At 33.4% G+C, this 18,990-nt stretch overlaps 1 protein-coding gene across 1 annotated transcript in view; it reads left to right on the top strand.

Moving 5' to 3' along the window:
- Nucleotides 1-18,990, top strand: part of LMBR1 (limb development membrane protein 1) — a 247,807-nt gene that overhangs the window by 90,094 nt on the left and 138,723 nt on the right. Inside the window, exon 5 of the mRNA XM_004458598.3 lies at nt 11,480-11,583. Within this exon, the coding sequence (XP_004458655.1) occupies nt 11,480-11,583 (104 nt within the window). The remainder of the gene's footprint in view (nt 1-11,479; nt 11,584-18,990) is intronic.

Raw genomic sequence — 18,990 nt, 5'->3', positions numbered from 1 at the left:
TCCCTTTAATCCATTTTATGGGGAAGGTAAATGGCATAAGAATATGGAGAATTTTGAGTTTTGCTAAGGTGTTTAAATATGCTTGATGATTTTCATGTCTTTATTTATGCCCTTCTTAGAAAACAGAATATGCAGAAAAGTAGGAAGAGAAAGTATCTATAATCCTACTACATTCATATTGTTAATAATTTGGTGTACTTGTTTTTTATTTTTACATTTTGTTTTGTTTTTATATGTTTAATGTCATACATGTATATGTGTTTTATTGTGTAAGTTTTTTAACGCAATTAATGAAAATTATTCTTTAAGGAAATGGTTGAGAGATAATTTCAGCTATAACTCACATCATTTTCTGTTTTTTTTTTCGTCTTTTTTTAAATGTTACATTAAAAAAATATGAGGTCCCCATATACCCCCCATCCCCCTCACTTCACTCCTCCCCCCATAACAACAACCTCCATCATCATGATGAGACATTCATTGCACTTGGTGAATACATCTCTGAGCACCGCTGCACCTCATGGTCAATGGTCCACACCATAGCCCATACTCTCCCACAGTCCACCCAGTGGGCCATGGGAGGAATACAATGTCCGGTAACTGTCCCCGCAGCACCACCCGGGACAACTCCAAGTCCCGAAAACACCCCCACATACATCTCTTCCTCCTACTCCCTACCCCCAGCAGCCACCATGGCCACTTTCTCCACACCATTGCCACATTTTCTTCGATTACTAATCACAATAGTTCATGAATAGAGTATCAGTAAGTCCACTCTAATCCATTCTCTATTCCTCCATCCTGTGGACCTTAGAATGGTTGTGTCCACTCCACATCTATATCAAGAAGGGGCTTAGATTCTACATGGATGCTGGATGCAATTCTCCTGCTTTCAGTTGTAGGCACTCTTGGCTCCCTGGTATGGTAGTTGACCTTCTTCACCTCCATGTTAGCTGAGTGGGGTAAGTCGAATAAACCAGAGTGTAGGAGTTGCAAGTCTGTGAGGCTCAGGGCCTGGCTATCACATGGTCAGTCCAAAGATTCAGGTCCCCTGGGTATACAGTAAATCCTAGCGCCAACTACAGATCCAGTAAAAGTAACAGGAAAGGCTTGTGAACAAAGATCACATCTGAGTCCAGCTCCATCACACAGAAACACAAACTCCAAAGTAGGGCCAACTGACATGGCACTGAACTCCATCTGCCATGACCTGTGGGTCTCTGTAGACCTCAGAAGAACCAATACCTGAGATTGTATCTACTTTATCTGTCAACATCATTTTCTTTTCTCTGTTTGATCTAATTGCTAGTGTGCATCAGAATATTTAAAATTTTTTGGAGCATTTTTATTATGTTAAGACAGGACAGAGAGAGGTACTGACATTTGTTTAACATTTTAGCTATATATATTTTTTTCTGTTCTTCATAAGAGCTCTGTAATTAAGTTGTACCACATTTTATAGATGAGGAAATTGAACTATAGAGAGTTAAAGTCCCTTTTTTCAAGGGCACATAGCTGATAAATGGTAAACTGCTATTCAAACCTTGGTTTGGCCAACATAAAGTGCCACTCAGACATTTGCCATAATGACAAGTAAGGTCTTTTAAATCATGAATGTGAATACTTTGGGTTTTGTTATGGTGCATTATAGAACATTAAGTACATATAGTACGTTCAGTTTTTATTGAAATTAGTTTTTTTTTCAACCTTTATGTATTTGAAAGATGTTTGATGTTTTAAGAAGGCCTGGATGAGTGTGTGCATACACATAAACAACTGAGGAAACAAATGTAGAGATGTTTTGTCTGTTTTACTGGCTTACAAACTGATCACAGGCTTAACTAAGCATTTTGATTTACACTTATTGGTAGAGTTAATAAAGTATCATATTGACAGTTTAAACATTTCCCTTAGAAAATCCTGCTAAACTGATGTGCTCTTTATGGCAAATATTATTAACACAACTCAGAATATTGTATCTTTTTTACCCTGAATATTAAGTGTGAGATATTATAAAGTAATGTAGAGAGAAAAAGAGGTATGGGTTTTAATTCAAGTTCTATAATTTGTAGGTTACAATAGAGAAATGACTTAACCTTTCTTAAAAAAGAGTTTAGTTTATGAGTGATTTGGACATGGGGATCCTAGGGTCTTTTGTGCTCCAAAATTCTATTTTTTGAGTGTTATTCTTGGTACACTAAAATAAAAGCTAACCTTTACTTATTTTGAGCAAATATTAATTTCAGATTTGTAGAGACATTTTATCTACTCTTCTTAAGTTTTTTTTTTTTTTTTTAATAAAATATCTTTGGTTTGTCCATTAGAAATAGGAAGAGAAGGTCCTATCAATCTAAAGCAATTCTTTGTCTGGAGAACATGTAAAAACTAGTACCTTTTTTTTCTCTTGGTGATGATTTTTTTTTTTCCCTTAGTGAGAATTAACTCAAGAGAGGATTTGCAATTATTTCATGATTATGTTTAAAATATTCTCAGGACACTATCACTTTATTAGAATGCATTTCCTAAATTTATCAAAGAAATAAAGGAAGGGGTGATGAAAAAGACAGAGAAAAGAATAAGCTTGCTGGTTATTTGTGAAGTATCATAGAGACCCATTGTAGAAATGTACAATGGAACAGTTAAATTTTAGGAATTTAGGGCAAGAGAATGAAAAGAATGGGTATTTCATAACAGGGAGCAGCAATATTCTCTTAAGAGAAAACTCATGTAGGATTGAGATTGATACTTTATTCTGTTGTTGAGATGTATGTTGGAAGAATAAAGGTTAAGGAAATGAGTTAAGTATATGGGGTGGTCAATTTGAAGTAGAGTAGTTAACTACAGGTTATTATTATTATTATTATAGATTAACAAATTCATTAGGATAGATAGTAAAGAACATATACTCCCTGCTGTGATGGGTTATGCCTAGGGTTTTTCCTATACTATTTTATCAATATTTTTCCTATACTATTTTATCAATAACTCGAGCTCAGACATGGAGTAAGAAAGAAAGATTAAAAAAAAATCAATATTCAAGTATTGGTAGAAAATTACTTTAAAAGCTAAATATAGCCTGGCCAAGATGTAGTAACAGGGACTGGATTTACCCTCCCACCTGACACAACTAAATTTTCAAGAAAACCTAGGCGGTGGAGGAGAGTAATCCTGAGAGATGAGAAACTAATGAGGTAAGTTCTATGGCTGCTCCTAGGTGCTTCCAGGAGTGTGTCTCCAGGCTGCAGTGCAGACCGAGGGAACCCATTCGGAGCTAAGTGTTGTCCCTGAGTTTAGGAGAAAGAGCTCGGAGTCTGGGAGGTCAAGTTAGCTAGAGTTCACAGGGCAGAGTACTAGAAATGAGAGTGCTCTACAGAGAAGGATCCTTATAGATTTGTAGAGGGTTTCTATACTAGCGTTTTCTATTGCTGCCATATCAAATTACTATAAACCTAGTTGCTTAAAAACAACACAAATTTGGGGAGTTGATGTGGCTCAGTGGTTGAGTACCATCTTCCCACATATGAGGTCCTGAGTTCAATCCCTAGTCCTGGTACCTTGGAAAAAAAACACAAAAAAGCACAAATTTATTATCTCGCAGTTGATAGTGCACAAGTCCAGGTGAGCTTGACTGGTTCCTCTTCCTTTTATGTGAGTACCTTGGTTTTGTTATAGTACATTAAGTATATATAGTACATTTAGTGTTTTATTGAAATTTTGGATTTTTAAAAATCATTTCTATTTGAAAGAGATTTTACTGTTTTAGGAAGGCTTGGATGTGTATATATATACACATTTGCAAGCAACTGAGAAAACAAATGTAGAAATGTTTTATTCTGTTTTACTGACTCATAAACTGATACAATAGGCCCAACTAAGCATTTTGTTTTGCATTGATGGATAGAATTAGTAGAATATTTTATACTCAGTTTAAACATTTTTCTTAAGCTTTTTTTGGCCAAAAAAAAAAAAAATACCCTCCTTTAAGGTCTCACAGAATGAAATCAAGATGTTGGCAGGGTTGCGTTTCTTACTGAAGGTTCTGGGGGGAGAATTCACTTTCAATCTCATTCAGGTTGTTGGCTGAATTTACTTCCTTGCTGTAGTAGTTTCCTTTTTTATTACATATATCTTAATCCAACTGGAGGAAGTACTCTGCCTTTCAGGGCTCATATAGTTAGATTGTGCCCACCTGAATAATCCCAGATGTCTCCCATCTCCTTACCTTTTTTTAAATGGAGATATTGGGGATTGAACCTGGGACCTCATACGTGGGAAACAGGCACTCAACCACTGAGCTACATCCACTCCCCTATTGCCTATTTTAAGATTGGTAATTTTAATATCTGCCAAGTCCTTTTTGCAATTTAATATCACATATTCACAAATTCCTTCTATTAAGGTGTGGACATCTTTGGGGATTCACTTTGCTTGAGTCTGCAACTGAGTAAAAGCAGAAAAATATGACTCATATTGAGGAGAAAAATCGATAAAACTGATATAAATCTTAGAATCAGTAGACTAGGCCATTAAAATAATTCCTGTAGCTGTAGTCTGTATATTCCAGAAGGGCGGAGGAAAGATTGAACATGTTGAGCCACAGAAGACATGAAAAACAACCAAATTGACCTTTTAGAGATGAAAGCTATCATGTGTGACATGAAAATATTCTGGATGGAACTAACAGCAGATTAGGCATTGCAGAAGAAGAAATAAGCGACCTTGAAGAAATAGCAATAGAAACTATCTAAGATAAAACACATAGGAAAAAAACTGGAAAAAAAAAAAAAACAGGCATCAGTGATGTAATGATGTCACTAAAAGAGGGATTTAAAATTTTTTTTGAAAAATTAATGGCAGAATGTTAAAAAATATATTGAAAACTATAAACTCCAATGATCCAAGAAGCTCAACTAGTCCTATACACAAGAAATATGAAGAAAACTACACCTAAGTATATAATCAAATTGCTCAAAAGCAGTGCTAAGGAGAAAATCTTGAAAGCATACAGAGGATAAAAAGACCTGTTAAGTACAGAGGGGCAGTAATAGCAGTTGCAGCATATTTCTTGTAGGAAGTAATGCAACCTGGACAACAGTGGAACAACATGTTTCAACTACTGACAGGAAAAAAAAAAACAAACCTGCCAATCTAGTTCTTTAGTGAAAATATTTTTTATAAACACAGGCAAATAAAGACAATTTTAGATCTACAAAAGCTTAAAATTAATCACCAGCAGACCTGTTCTAGAAGAAGTATTAAGGGAAGTCCTTCAGACAGAAGGAGATTGGTAGGAGATAGAAATCTGGATCTTCCAAGAAGAATGAAGAGTTCTTGAAGTTACACTTCCATAGGTAAATATAAAAAGCTTTTAACAGGTAATTGGCTATTTAAATAAAAAATGGTAACAATGAATTATGTGGCTTATATGTACAAGTAAAATATATGGCAACAAAGCACAAAGGTGGGAAGACAGAAAGGGACATAGGCTGTTCCAAGGTCCTTATGTTGTATGTGAACTTGTTATATTATCACTTTTTTCTTTTTTAAAGAATGTTTATTACTCTCACTTAACAGGAAGATTGGAGCTCGGCAATCCAAGTTTGGTGCACCAGCTCATCCATGTCTCCAGTGATCCAGATGCTTTCAATCCTGCCCAGCCATTCTCCGTTCAGTACTTTCTCCTCATTTATTTATTTATTTGGAGGTACCAGGGATTGAACCTGGGACCTCCTATATTGGAAACAGTATCACAACTCCTGAGCTACACCCACTCCCCTTATAAATCACTTGAAGGTAGAGTTCAAAGTGGATATGATAAACCCCCAAACAGCTCTAAAGTAGCACAACAATGAGATATAGTCAATAAGCAAATAAAGGAAATAAAGTAGATTCATAAAAAATACTTGATTAATCCAAAGTAGCACAGAAAAAGAAGAAAATGGGAAGACAAAACAGAAGGTACATATAGAAAACAAAAAACACATTGATGGACTTAAACCTAACTATGTCAATAATCATTATCAGTGTAAGTGGCCTAAACACTCCAGTTAAAAGGCCAAGATTGTTAGATTGAATAAACAAGAAAGACCCAGGTATATCCTGCCGATAGGAAACGTACTTGAAGTGTAAAGACACAAATTGGTTAAAAGTAATAGGAAAAAAAAAGATACACCATGCTATTTCTTTTAGTCAAAAGGAAGCTGGAGTGGCTAAATTATTACTAGGGAAGGGCAAAGAATGTTACAGGGATAAAGATCACTTCATAATGATAAAGGGGCCCATTCTTCACCAGAACATAACAGTACTAAAGATTTATGCATCTAGGATGTGGATTTGGCTCACCTGATAGAGCATCCGCCTACCACATGGGAGGTCCAGGGTTCAAACCCAGGGCCTCCTGACCTGTGTGGTGAGCTGACCCACATGCAGTACTGATGCATGCAAGGAGTGCCATGCCACGCAGGGGTGTCCCCCGTGTAGGGAAGCCCCGTGTGCAAGGAGTGCGCCCTGTAAGAAGAGTGGTGATATCACGACAGATTCTACAGGGACTAAAGATTTTAGGAATTCATTTGTGCCAATAAATTTGATAATTTAAAGAAACTGATGAATTCCTTGAAAGGCACAAACTACCAAAGGCCTCTCAAATATTGCAAGAATGTTACAAATATTCTCACAAGTAAAACTGGAGGCCCAGAGGGCTTTATTATCATTTCTACCAAATATGTAAGGAAGAAATAATATCAGTTCTACACAGTCCTTCCAGAAAATTGAAGATGAGGGAAACTTCCTGACTCATTAAGGCCAGCATTACCCTGATACCAAGATCTGACGAAGACATTACAATAGAAAAAAACTATAGACCATAAATTCTAAATGAAAATTTAACAAATAAAATAGAAAATGGATAATACATTATGACCAAATGGAGCTTATCCTAGGGATATGGGTTTGTCTCTCTGAAAAATCAGTGTAATTTACCATATTAGCATGTTAAGAAAGAAAAGTTACATGATCATCACAGTAAATGCAGAAAACACATATGACAAAATTCAACATCCATTCCTGATGAAGTTTCTTAGGAAAGAAGGCATAAAAAGGAAGTTCTGCATCCTAATTAAAAGCATCTACAGGGAAGAAGATTTGGCTCAACGGATAGAGCATCTGCCTACCACATGGGAGTTCCAGGGTTCAAACCCAGGGCCTCCTGACTCGTGATGAGCTGGCCCACGTGCAGCGCTGATGCATGCAAGGAGTGCCGTGCCACACAGGTGTGTCCCCCGCGTAGAGGAACCCCATGCACAAGGAGTGCACCTCATAAGGAGAGCCACCCAGCGCGAAAAAAGTGCAGTCTGCCCAGGAGTGGCCCCGCACACACAAAGAGAGCTGATGCAGCAAAATGATGCAACAAAAAGAAACACAGATTCCCAGTGCTGTTGGCAAGAATATAAGTGGACACAGTAGAACACACAGCAAATGAACACAGAGAGCAGACAACGGGGTGGGTGGGTGGGGACAGGGAAGGGGAGAGAAATAAAAAATAAATCTTTAAAAAAAAGAAAAAAGCATCTACAAAAAGCTACATACTTAATGGTGAAAGACTGAATACTTTTCCCTAAGATCAGGTAGAAGGCAAGGATAGCTGCTTTTATCACATCTATTCATTTGAGTTCTGGAGGTTTTTTAAAAAATAAAGAACACTCAGTTTGGAAAGGAAGAAATAAAATTGTCTTTATTTGCAGATGACATGATTGAGTAAAATTTTTTTATGGAATCTGTAAAGAAGCTACTAGAACCAATAAGTGAATTTTGCAAATTTGCAAGATATAAGATGAATATACAAAACTCAATTGTATTTCTGTATACTAGAAATGCATAGTCAGAAATTGTAATTAAAAAATCACTATCAACTATGCAGTAACATAAAAAATATGAGATACTTAGGGATATGTAAGACCTGGATCCTGAAAATATGAAACATTGCTAAGGGAAATTAAAGAGTACCATAATAAATCGAGAAATATGTTTGAGGATTGAGGGCAATATTGTTGAGATGTCACCTCTCCCCAAACTAGTGTAGATTCAATACAGTCCCAGTCAAAAATTCTAGGAGGCTTTTTTTGTAGAAATTGACAAGTTCATTCTAACAAGTTGATTTTCATATGGAAATTGGACTTAACAGCCAAAACAACTTTGAAAGAGAACAAAGTTGGAGGACTTACTACTTGACTTAGAGACTAAGTTCACAGTAATCACAGCTGTGTGCTATCAACATAAAGATGGACAAATAGATCAATTCATCTAAACAGTCTAGGAATGATTCATATCCTTATGGTTAATTGATTTTTGACAAAGGTAGAAAGGTAATTTAGTAGAAAATGATATGTTTTCCAGCAAATGGTACTAGAACCATAGGCAAAAACTGAACTTCAATCTGTAGCTGGCACTATGTATAAAAATTAACTCAAAAAGATCCTACAACTTTAAAACTTGTGGAAGGAAACAGGAGAAATTCTTGTGAATTTGGGCTGGACTGTAATTTCTTAGGTAAGATATTAAAAGCATGATACATAAACAATTGATAAATTGGACTTTGTAAAAGTTATTATTGTTTGGAAGATACTGTTAAGAGAATAAAAAGACAAACCAGAGACTGGGAGAAATGCCTGCAAATCACATACCTGTATCCAGAGTATTTAAAGAACTTGCCACACGCAATAATAAGAAAACAAACAACCCAGTAAAATGATGAACAATAGATTTGAAGAGAGATTTCATCAAAAAAGATGAAAATGATTGGTAAATAACTGCATGAAAAGGTGTTCATTATCATTTTTCATTAGGGAAATGCAAATTAAAATAACAATGAGATACTACCCTATGCTTGTTAGAATGACTAAGATTAGAAAGACTACTCATACTATGTTTTGGTGAGAATGTATATGAACTTGAATAATGCTGGCGTGAGTGAAAAATGGTAGAACCACTTTGGAAAACGGTTTGGCAGTTTCTTATAAAATGGTAAATATACACCTATAATATGATCTAGTCATTTCACTCACGTATATTTATCCAAAAGAAATGAAAGCTTATCTCCATCCAAAGACTTGCACATGAGCATTTTTAACAGCTTTATTGGTAATAGCCATAAATTAGAAACCATCTAAATGTCCATAGGAAGTAAATGGATGCAGTTCAATAAGTGAATTTAATCCAATTCGTACAAAGCAATGAGCTATTAATACATATCACAGTGTTGTAAAATCCCAAAATAATTGTGCAAGGTGATAGAAGCCAGACAAAGAAAAGACTATGTACTATATTGTCCATTTATTTAGAATTCTAGAAAATACAATCTTACTAAAGTGCAGAATCAGTGGCTTCTTTGGGATGGGAAGAGGTGAGAAGTTGCAGGAGGTATGAGAAAACTTGGGGGTGATGGATATGTTCAATATCTTAATTGTGGTGATGGTTTCACATCTATATACATATACTCTTCAAATTGTATGTTTTAAGTATATTCAGTTTATTGTATATTAAACCTCAATAAAGCTGTTAAATATTTTTTATTTTTTATATGTTGTGATTTTCCTCATTTTCAACTGGTTCTCCATTTTACAGGTAGCCTTAAGGTTTAGAAATATGTCTTTGTCCCCGAGCTACTAAATGGTGAAAGCTCCTTGTCTAATATGGTGCAGTGTCTTTAGGCAAAATAAATTTTACCATTTCCTCAATTTCTCATATTCTTTATAGATACCTACAATTTTTATCATTGTAAATCTCTAGGTCTAAGTTACATGAGGCATGTATCATGTTTCTTATCATTTTTGATTCCCCAATGCTTATTTTAGTGCTGGGGACTCAGTGTAATGAAGAAAAGGGTTAGAATGTTTAACATTTTTGCAGGAAAATAAAGAAGTATTTTAGGACAATCTTTCTTTTAAAAGAGTCATAGAATTTTCCCACTAAAACAGGCAATATACTGTTTTCTAAAAAAAAAATTCATAAAGCATTTAATTTCCTGCCAAAATAAATGTATATTATAAAATTCATTAAATCTATCTAGATTTAAAAATAAGAACCTGTAAATTAATTTTATTAATTATATTACTTTATTTACCAAAGGAAGTAAATTTCTAGGACGCCTGTATACATGCTATATTCTTTTTATTTGTATTCCTTATTATTACAAAAAGGATTCAGGACATTTACTAAACATATCTGGTAATTTGTAGCCAAATAATTAGCGAATAGTTTATGTTGGTTCACTCTGTTCATTGAGAATTAGTATAGGCTCTATGAGGTTAGGGATTTTTATGTTTTGTTCATTCTATATTTCTAGTGGTTTGAACAGTAACTGTAAATAAAGGTGTTGAGAGAACATCAATTTCCTGTTTTCAAAAACATTGAATAATAATTGCATGCAAAACATTGAATTTATGTTTAGCATTTTATCTTTTATTCTTGATTTTATAAATTTTCTAACAATTATAACTACCATTTTGAACATCATTTTTTTTTTTAACATCAGTTTTTAAACTTTAGTGTTTTACCTATAAAAAGTATAAGATGTTGGAACAAATAATATCCCAGTGACATATTTAAAATTCTGCCTTTCTATTCTTATATCATGTAAAATTGTTGCCATTTACTGTGGCTTATAAAAGAGTACAGAATGTGTCATAAAGAGCAAAGGTTATGTGAACTTTCCTGCTTTTTTTACCTTTTTCTTCCCAGGTGGGATTGCTGAACTGAAATTTCTATAGTATAGTGGTTTTTTAAAATCCCAGGAATTGGAGTCAGCTCTGCCACTTGCTGGTTAGGCAACTTTGGCAAGTTACATAATCTCCCTGTCCTCTGTCATATTGGGGCAATAATGTTCCCTGCCAAATGGGATTGCTGTGAAGAGTAAACGAGTTAGTATAATACCTAGAATAAATCACATAGAATAGTGCTTGGCACAAAAGGGCTCAATAAATGCTAATTATTATTTTTAGGGTTTTTATGAGGCTTAAATTAAATGGGATTATGCATGTAAAATGTTTAGCATATCTGGCATTTATGAAGTGCTCAAAAAATGCTAGTGGCTCTAATTTAAATATCAGGTGCCTGAATGTCTCAAGAGGTTGTATTTTTGGATTTCTGTGTATGTAATTTCTTTAGTGATGAATGTATTTTAGAGAATGAGGAAAAATCATTAATTTTTATATTGGCTTTTCCCAATAAGTAAAGGCTACAAAGTTTAAAAAAATTTAAATTAATACAATTGTTTTCTTTTTTTTAAAATTTTTATTTATTTTTACATTTATTGGAATTCTTTTCTAATTTCATATGTTAGACCTCTCCAAGTTCGTTTATTTTTACCACTAAAAAGTATAGATCTTTGACTAAAATCACAATTTAGTATAGTACCTTTCTTTGAAAAGGCCTGTCAATATTTCTAACCTTTTTTTTTTTTTTCATTTCTTATCCCCCATTATAGGTTTGTGGAATCTTGCTTCCCTCTTTTCCAATCTTTGTTTATTTGTGTTGATGCCCTTTGCCTTTTTCTTTCTGGAATCAGAAGGTTTTGCTGGCCTGAAAAAGGTAAGTAAATCATGGTTTGGAGTTAGATGAAGACATAAATATCATTCATGTTGAACTAGAAAAAGTAGGCTTAAACAAACATTTGTTTAGAAATCATTATACCATTAAACTATTTAAACTATAAACCATTAAACTAAAAAGTTTAATAAGTTAATAGTAGCAATATATTTTTAATATTATAAATATTATAAATAATATTAACAGTATTACAAATTGAATTAGTTTGCATATTCATAGTGAGGAAGTCATCTTTTAGGTGTTTGAATACTTTTATAGAATACACAAGTTAGTGGAATTTTCTTTTGTGGACTAGATGAACCTGATTTATTGGTTTTTAGGGTATCTTTTAATTTTAAAGCACTACATGGCATTCTAAATATTTAAAAAATATCTTGATGTAAAAGTTATTTCACAGCCAGTGTTTTCAAGATAGTAGCATACTAGAAAGTCAAACATTCTCCCATCAGTTATTTGAACTCCCAAGATACTCTGAGTTACTGATCCTAGGGTTAGAAGTGGGCAAATGAGGAGACATTGCAAGAGTATCTTAAAAAATTAACCAAGACTTTGTGATAATAACTTGATCTACCCTTGAATATAACATTTTAAACTGAAAGTAAGTTTCTATTTATTGCACATGGTGATCTTTGTTATGCATTTTTGGAATGTAATGCAAATAGTTAAGTAGTTAATTTTTGAGTGTCTTTTAAATTTTTTTTTTAATTTTTAAAAAAGCTTTAGATTATATAAATGTTACATAAATAATATAGGGCATTCCCATATGCCCTCCCCCCGCACTTTTTTCACATTCACATTAATAACATCTTTCATTAGTATGGTACATTTGTTACAATTGAAGGATACATATTGAAGCATTGCTGCTTATTGTGGACTATAGTTTACATTATAGTTCACACTTTGCCCAGCACAATTTTCTAGGTTATGATAAAATGTGTAATGGCCTGTATCTGTCACTGCACTGTCTTGTAGGACAATTCCAATGTCTTAAAAATGCCCCCATGTTATGACTATTCTTCCCTCTCTCTCCCCTCTCTTTTTTTTTTTTTCCATTTTTAAAAATTTTTATTTTTTTAAAATTCATTAAATCATTTTTCAGTTTAGTTTACAGTGAGTACCAGACATATAAGGAGAACTAAGGCATTTGGAGTATGTCGTACATTATGCCCCCATGATTCATTGTTGAGTTTTCATATACTGCCCTATTAATTTAAAACATAGTTTACAGTTACATATGTACTTTTCCTTTTTTTATTTTTATTTTTTATTTTTTGTCTTTATTTTTTTAATGTTATATTAAAAAAATATGAGGTCTCCATATACGTCCCATCCCCCCCTCTGTCTTTTAAACTTGACAAAATGAGTTCCAGTGTTAGAGATTAGTTATAGACATATTATGCCTTTTAAAATTTTAGTTCTATTTATATTGTGACTTATGAAGTGAAAGTGTGCCTATCTATCATATTTTTAAATAACACCTTAAAGCCAATTAGATAAATTTGACATGGGAAGTTTTAAATTACGTGAACTATTTTTGTTTTATTTCAATAACTTAAGCTGGTGTTTTAGGAATGAAGTTTGGAAAGTTCACACTTTGATAATTCTGCTGACCTTAGTGTAGTAGTTGTAACACATTTCAAATCTATACATTGAAAAAATGCAGTGAAAAGAATCAATGAGAGGTAATAGGTAAAATGTTATTTCACTGGTCTTAACCTTTTTTGTTTTTGAAGCATTATTAAGTGCTTTAACAGTCTGCATCTTAAAATTAACAGCTGATTTAGTAATTAGTATTTTCTAAGTGTACTAGTATCAGCACTGATGATTATATTGGCATAAATATTACATTAATAAAATTGGCTTTTATATATTGGAATTATTTTTTTTATCACGATATATTATGAAGACTGACAATTAAAATTCTTTGTTCTGCATATCACCTGAAAGAATTGTTTAATTTTAGTTTAAAGAGGTATTTAATTTATAATTTCTTGAAGAAAGTCTTATTGCTATAAGGGATTTAGTTCAAGCCTTCCTTTTTTAAGGACAAAACTGAGGCCCAAAGATACTCACTTGTCTAAGGACCGTACATCTAAAATAGCAGAACTAGCAATAAATGCCGAGTGACTTCTAACCTTCCAAAAGTGTGTGTGTTCTTACAAATCAACACTATGGTAAGCACAATTAAATCCAACAAGTTAGATGAGATGGTTAAGGATAAAATATGGAAGGAGGAAAAACAGAGGACTATGGAATGCTGGTAGAGGAAAAGGAACAAGGAAGAATTCTGAAAGTGTGCTGTCAAGGAGTATGAGAATAGAAGGAGAGTGATCTTCCAGAAGAAGCCAAAGGAAAAGAGAGTTTCTAGGGGAATGGAATGTAAAATATTCAAGGAGGAGTTGAAAAGAATGAAAAGTAAGAAGAAACATGGTCTCTGGAGATTTGAGAGCAATTTTTGTAGAATTTTAGAGCCAAAGCTTATGATGGATAGTCATTCATTTAAGAAAATTTTATGATGTACTTACTAAATAAAAGTTATTAGATTATTACAGGAGCCTGCTGGAGACAAATGAAAAGACAGGATTCCTGTCTTCATGGGATGTACAGTGGGAGAAGTTAGAGATGCATGCAAATGCAATGCAGTTTCATGAATTTTTATATAACAAAGAACTATGGGAGGTAGTGAAAGGAATGAATAGCTTGATCTACCTAGGGAATCTGGGAAGGCTTTACATGAAGAGACCAATCTGGGCTTAATCTGAGACTTGAAGGATGAGCAGGAGTTTGCTACATGTGTGTGGCATGCCAGGCTTGAGCAAAGGCATGGAGTTCTGCTTGAATTGAGGAAGTGGAAAGTGATTTTGGTGTGACTGTTGCTTAAATATATAGTAGAGAATGGTGAGAGATCAGGATGCACAAGTAGCTATGGTCAAATCACGAAAACCTTGAATCCTCTGCAATGTAGTTTGGATTTTATGCTGTAGACAACAGGAATCCCACGAAGGATTTTTGGAAAAGTGCATCTACTGTTTTGTTTAAATATATTTAGAGATAAATACACATTTCAGTTTGCCAAGTTGTTTGCTTTAAATGTGGGTTCTCCTCTCTTCTCACTTCCATCTCATTGTGTAAGCTTACCAAATGCAAAAACAACTGGTAACCTTTTATGTTAAGTGTTAAATATATTTTCATATTTGGCATTTTAGGACTATGTACCTAATTTCTACTTTTTTAGAAAAATCAAATTATTGGATTTTTTTTAAGAAAGTGTAAATTATGGACAAACCCTTTGCCTTCAAATTATTTTCTTCCCTTCTTGTGAATTATTGCATAGGACAGGGACTTGACTAAATCTTTTGGAGCAGAATTGGCAACCATCTCTAGAATTAATAAAATAAATAAAAAACCGACACAAAAATCCAGTGACTTATGTCACTTTTCTCATATTACCGTTATAGACTTAAGGTCAAAGGAGAATTCAACTTGTGGAAGAATCCAAGAAGGTAATTAAAGATATTTTGCATCCACATTTGTTCACCAATTCTTCCCCCTAAATTTTATTCTAATCTCTTGGTATACTATTAAAAGAATATTTTTCTCTAATCATGTCACTGACTATGTTAGTCTCCTGCTCAAAATTCCTCAAGGGTCACCAACAGCATTTCATAATTTCAAATGGAAATGAATAAAATTGACCTTAACAAGCTAGTCAGTTCCTAAATACAGCACAGGATTTTAAAAGACGGCAGCAAGGCAAGAGTCCAGGATAATTACCACTATCTCACTTGGAAAGTAAGGTAGGGGAATGAATGGGAGTTGTAGAATCCAAATTAAAGAATTCAGTCTTTCATGCTATTAAAGGAAGCAGGGAGATGGGGTTGTAGCTTGAAGGTAGAAGAGGTAGAGTAATTTTAAAGAAGGGGAGTCTGACTGTATTGGTATGCTGAGGAGAAGGGACCAATGGAAGAGAAATTAAGCATATAAAGGTAAGAAGATTTGGCTTTAGAATCTGACTGCCTGGGAACCTTGGACAACTTACTTCATCCCTCTAAACCTCAGGTTTTCTTTTGTAAATGGTTATATTAATGATATTTATCTTACTGTATTATTTTGAGGATCGAATGAGATGAGATTTTGAGTAATGAGTAATGCGCACTGCCCAGACCTCTGCTCTGTAAATCCTAGCCATTATTACCATTATACTAAAGGAAGTCAATAAATTGATTTGACCAAGAAGTATTCTAGGAAAATATCAGTGCTATATGGTATCATCAGAAAGCATCTGAGTACAGTATAGCCAGCTCTTAATTATTCACATACTATTATCTCAGGTAGTTTTAAAATTCTGAATTAATAATTTCTCATTTTGAAATGACATCTACTGAAGCATTAAAGATAACAATTTGAAACAAACTTTCTTGAAGATAAGGTGCATTCTAGACTCTATTAGAAACTTTTAGAAAGTTTTAATATTGTTAATCGTGACATGCTATTTAAAAATCAATTACATGAAATTTGAAAGGGTTATTAAAGCACTATATAGAGTTGTCTAAATGTGTAAAATATATGTTTGAGCCTTTTAGTGTTATACCTTTTTGTAATACAGTATCATTTGATATAGTGTAGGTTCTAAATGACAGTATTTCTTGAGATATATAGTTCTTTATGCAGTACTATAGGTTATATTAGAATTATTAACTTTTCCTGTTTCAATGAAATGAATGTTACAAATGATCACAGTCATTAAAATATTTAACATAGTTGGCTAGCAAAATATGTTTATATTCCTTTTAAACTATTTGCTCATTGGTTAAGTTTGACTCATCCACGTTCCTAGGTGATATTGAAGAGAGGTTAGAAAACACTTCTAATTGGTAGATTAAGTAAAGTAATTTGAGTAATGACAAACTTGTAATACAGTTAAGTTAAATATATGTTTGTTTTTTTTTTCCTTTGATCACCCTCCTGGTACTGTTTTACTATGTCTAAGTCTGGTGTATTCCCTAAATGGCATATGGCCCCACTATATTCCCATTGATTCCCCTGGGCAATCGATTTTAAAACAGCTCCTTGCATATTGTGCTGAGATGCGGAAATTGGCTACTAGCCATGGGCAGATGTCGAGCTTGAATTGAAAATCAAATTAAGCAGAATTCTCCACTTAGTTTTTAATTAAACCACTATGTTAATTCAAACAGGACATTTTAGGCATGAGGGGGGAGTTGACTATGTCCTTTTAAGAGCCTTAAATAAATAGCCTTTCTCCTTACCTTGGCATATGTTTCTATTTTGTTAGGATAGTCTCCTTGCTATTCTTCCTTTATAATTCTCAAGTGTAAGGGTGTATAAATGGTTTTGATAAAGTAAAATTTTTTTTTAGTAGGAAGCTAACTTTTAACTCTAATTGGAACTCTAATTTGTTATCAGCAGTTAAATATCAAATTAAATTCACTGTTATTGCATTGTATAGCGCTCTATATGTTCATATATGTTTGAACTTGATCTCTTGTTTATATCTTAATTTTCTGACTCTGATAAAAGGTTGGTTCTGCTGGGTTTTGTTTTATTTTCTTGTAGAGATGCTTTCTCTGAATTTTTTTTTATGTTAGTCACTATCAGCTGTAAACCAGGGTACTTGAGTCTTAGGGTAAGGCAAGTCTCATATCACTTCTCAGACCAGCTGTAAAATTTCACTCCCCACTTTGCCTCCGAAAAGATCTCTAGATTATCTGAATTAATATCAGAAAATGTTTTCTGATTTCATTATGAGCTCTGAAGGTATAACCTTGGGCCATTATTTAACTGGAATTAGGAATGTACTTGGTTCATGTTTTAGCATCTTACTTTGAATTAAAATATTATAAGGAAAAGATTCAATAACTTAATGAAAGTAAAAAAAATCTTACCATATGACTATTATATATGTAATGACATTAATTCATAAATCCTAGATTTTTCTGGGAGGAAATTTATATTGTACCTCACCTTTATACCTATCTTTGATTTGAGGTCATGGCATAAAATTTAACATAAGGAGCAGCAACATCCTGACCAATTATCCAAACTATCCAGACATCTCAAAATGTTCAGAACACAACACATGGTCTGTAGGATTAAGAGGTTAATTCCTATAACTTCAAACAAAGTGCTTGATAATAAAAGCAAAAAGTACAAAATTTGAGGTAACTTCCTTTCTTAATTAATTAGACTGACCAGGTGGAAGCGAAGCGTTCTATGCTGGTGCTTGGAATGTCTATAAAGCTGAGCAACATGACAGCACAATAGAGGAGGAACAAAGATTTTTTTTAATATGTTTCTATCCTGTGTCACAGTTTGAAATTGTCCTGGTTTATGTCCCTTTTGGCAAACTTACATAAAAGTGACCTTGTACTGTATTTTATGACCAGATGACTTTTCCCCTCCAGTGGCTAATTTGTATCAGGCCTCCATCTTAAAGAGACACAGAAATGAGTAGGAAGTCCAAGCCTCTTTGTCTCAGTAGCTTTCATTGCATTCTTTCATTATTTTTGCTCGTTTTTGCCACTGATCATCCATAAATTGTTGGAAATGAGTGATTAAGGAAGTGCTGCTTAGTGTTAGTGGCACATGCTCATATTTGGCATGGTTTTTGTGGGTGAGAGGAAATCACATACAAAAAGGAAAACTCCTGCTGGGAACCTTTCAAGGAAATTTAACTTGGGTCATGTTTTGATCTTGGCGTTTATTACGAAAACGGACTCATATCTTTCTAACTATTGTTATGTGTTAATTTGATTTTCTTAACACCTTTGAGAAAAAAATCATTCAGTAATTTATTAATAGAACTCCTCCAACCTCCCCCAAGAAGGAGCACTAGGTTTTTTTCTTAGAAATAACATGGAATTGAACGATTATTTTTAAAATGTCCTATTCTGGTAATATTGTTACACTTGAGGTTCCTTTTTGAATTGTTATCCTACTGTACAAGGCGTGGTTAGGACAATGTAAAATGATCATTTTAAATGTGGAAGCTTGACATATAGGATCTCAGAGAAGGAAATATAGAAGTGTTATGTTAGGGAAAAGAGTAAATAATTTATTTCATTTAAAAATATTTGAAAAAACTGAGTTTATAAAGATTTTTAATTAAAAATCATTTCGGTCATGAAATCATTAATTTTGTCAGCTATTGTTAATATTATTGCATATTGGAAGGGACTAAATTATACCTTGAACTACAGTATCTGTTATTAAATTGCAGTTGTTTTTTAAAGTAGACATTATCACTAAGTTTCTGTGTACTTCATGATGATATGGTAGCTTGAATTGGGACATTAATAGTATTTTCATCATTCTCTCCATTTATTAAAAAATGAGGAACTTCCACATATAGGCTATAGTGTCTCTTTG

Source organism: Dasypus novemcinctus, chromosome 5 (assembly GCF_030445035.2).
Source record: "Dasypus novemcinctus isolate mDasNov1 chromosome 5, mDasNov1.1.hap2, whole genome shotgun sequence".
Taxonomy (NCBI): Eukaryota; Metazoa; Chordata; class Mammalia; order Cingulata; family Dasypodidae; genus Dasypus; species Dasypus novemcinctus.
Note: the sequence above shows the minus strand (reverse complement) of the source record. Positions and strands in the feature narration are given on the sequence as shown.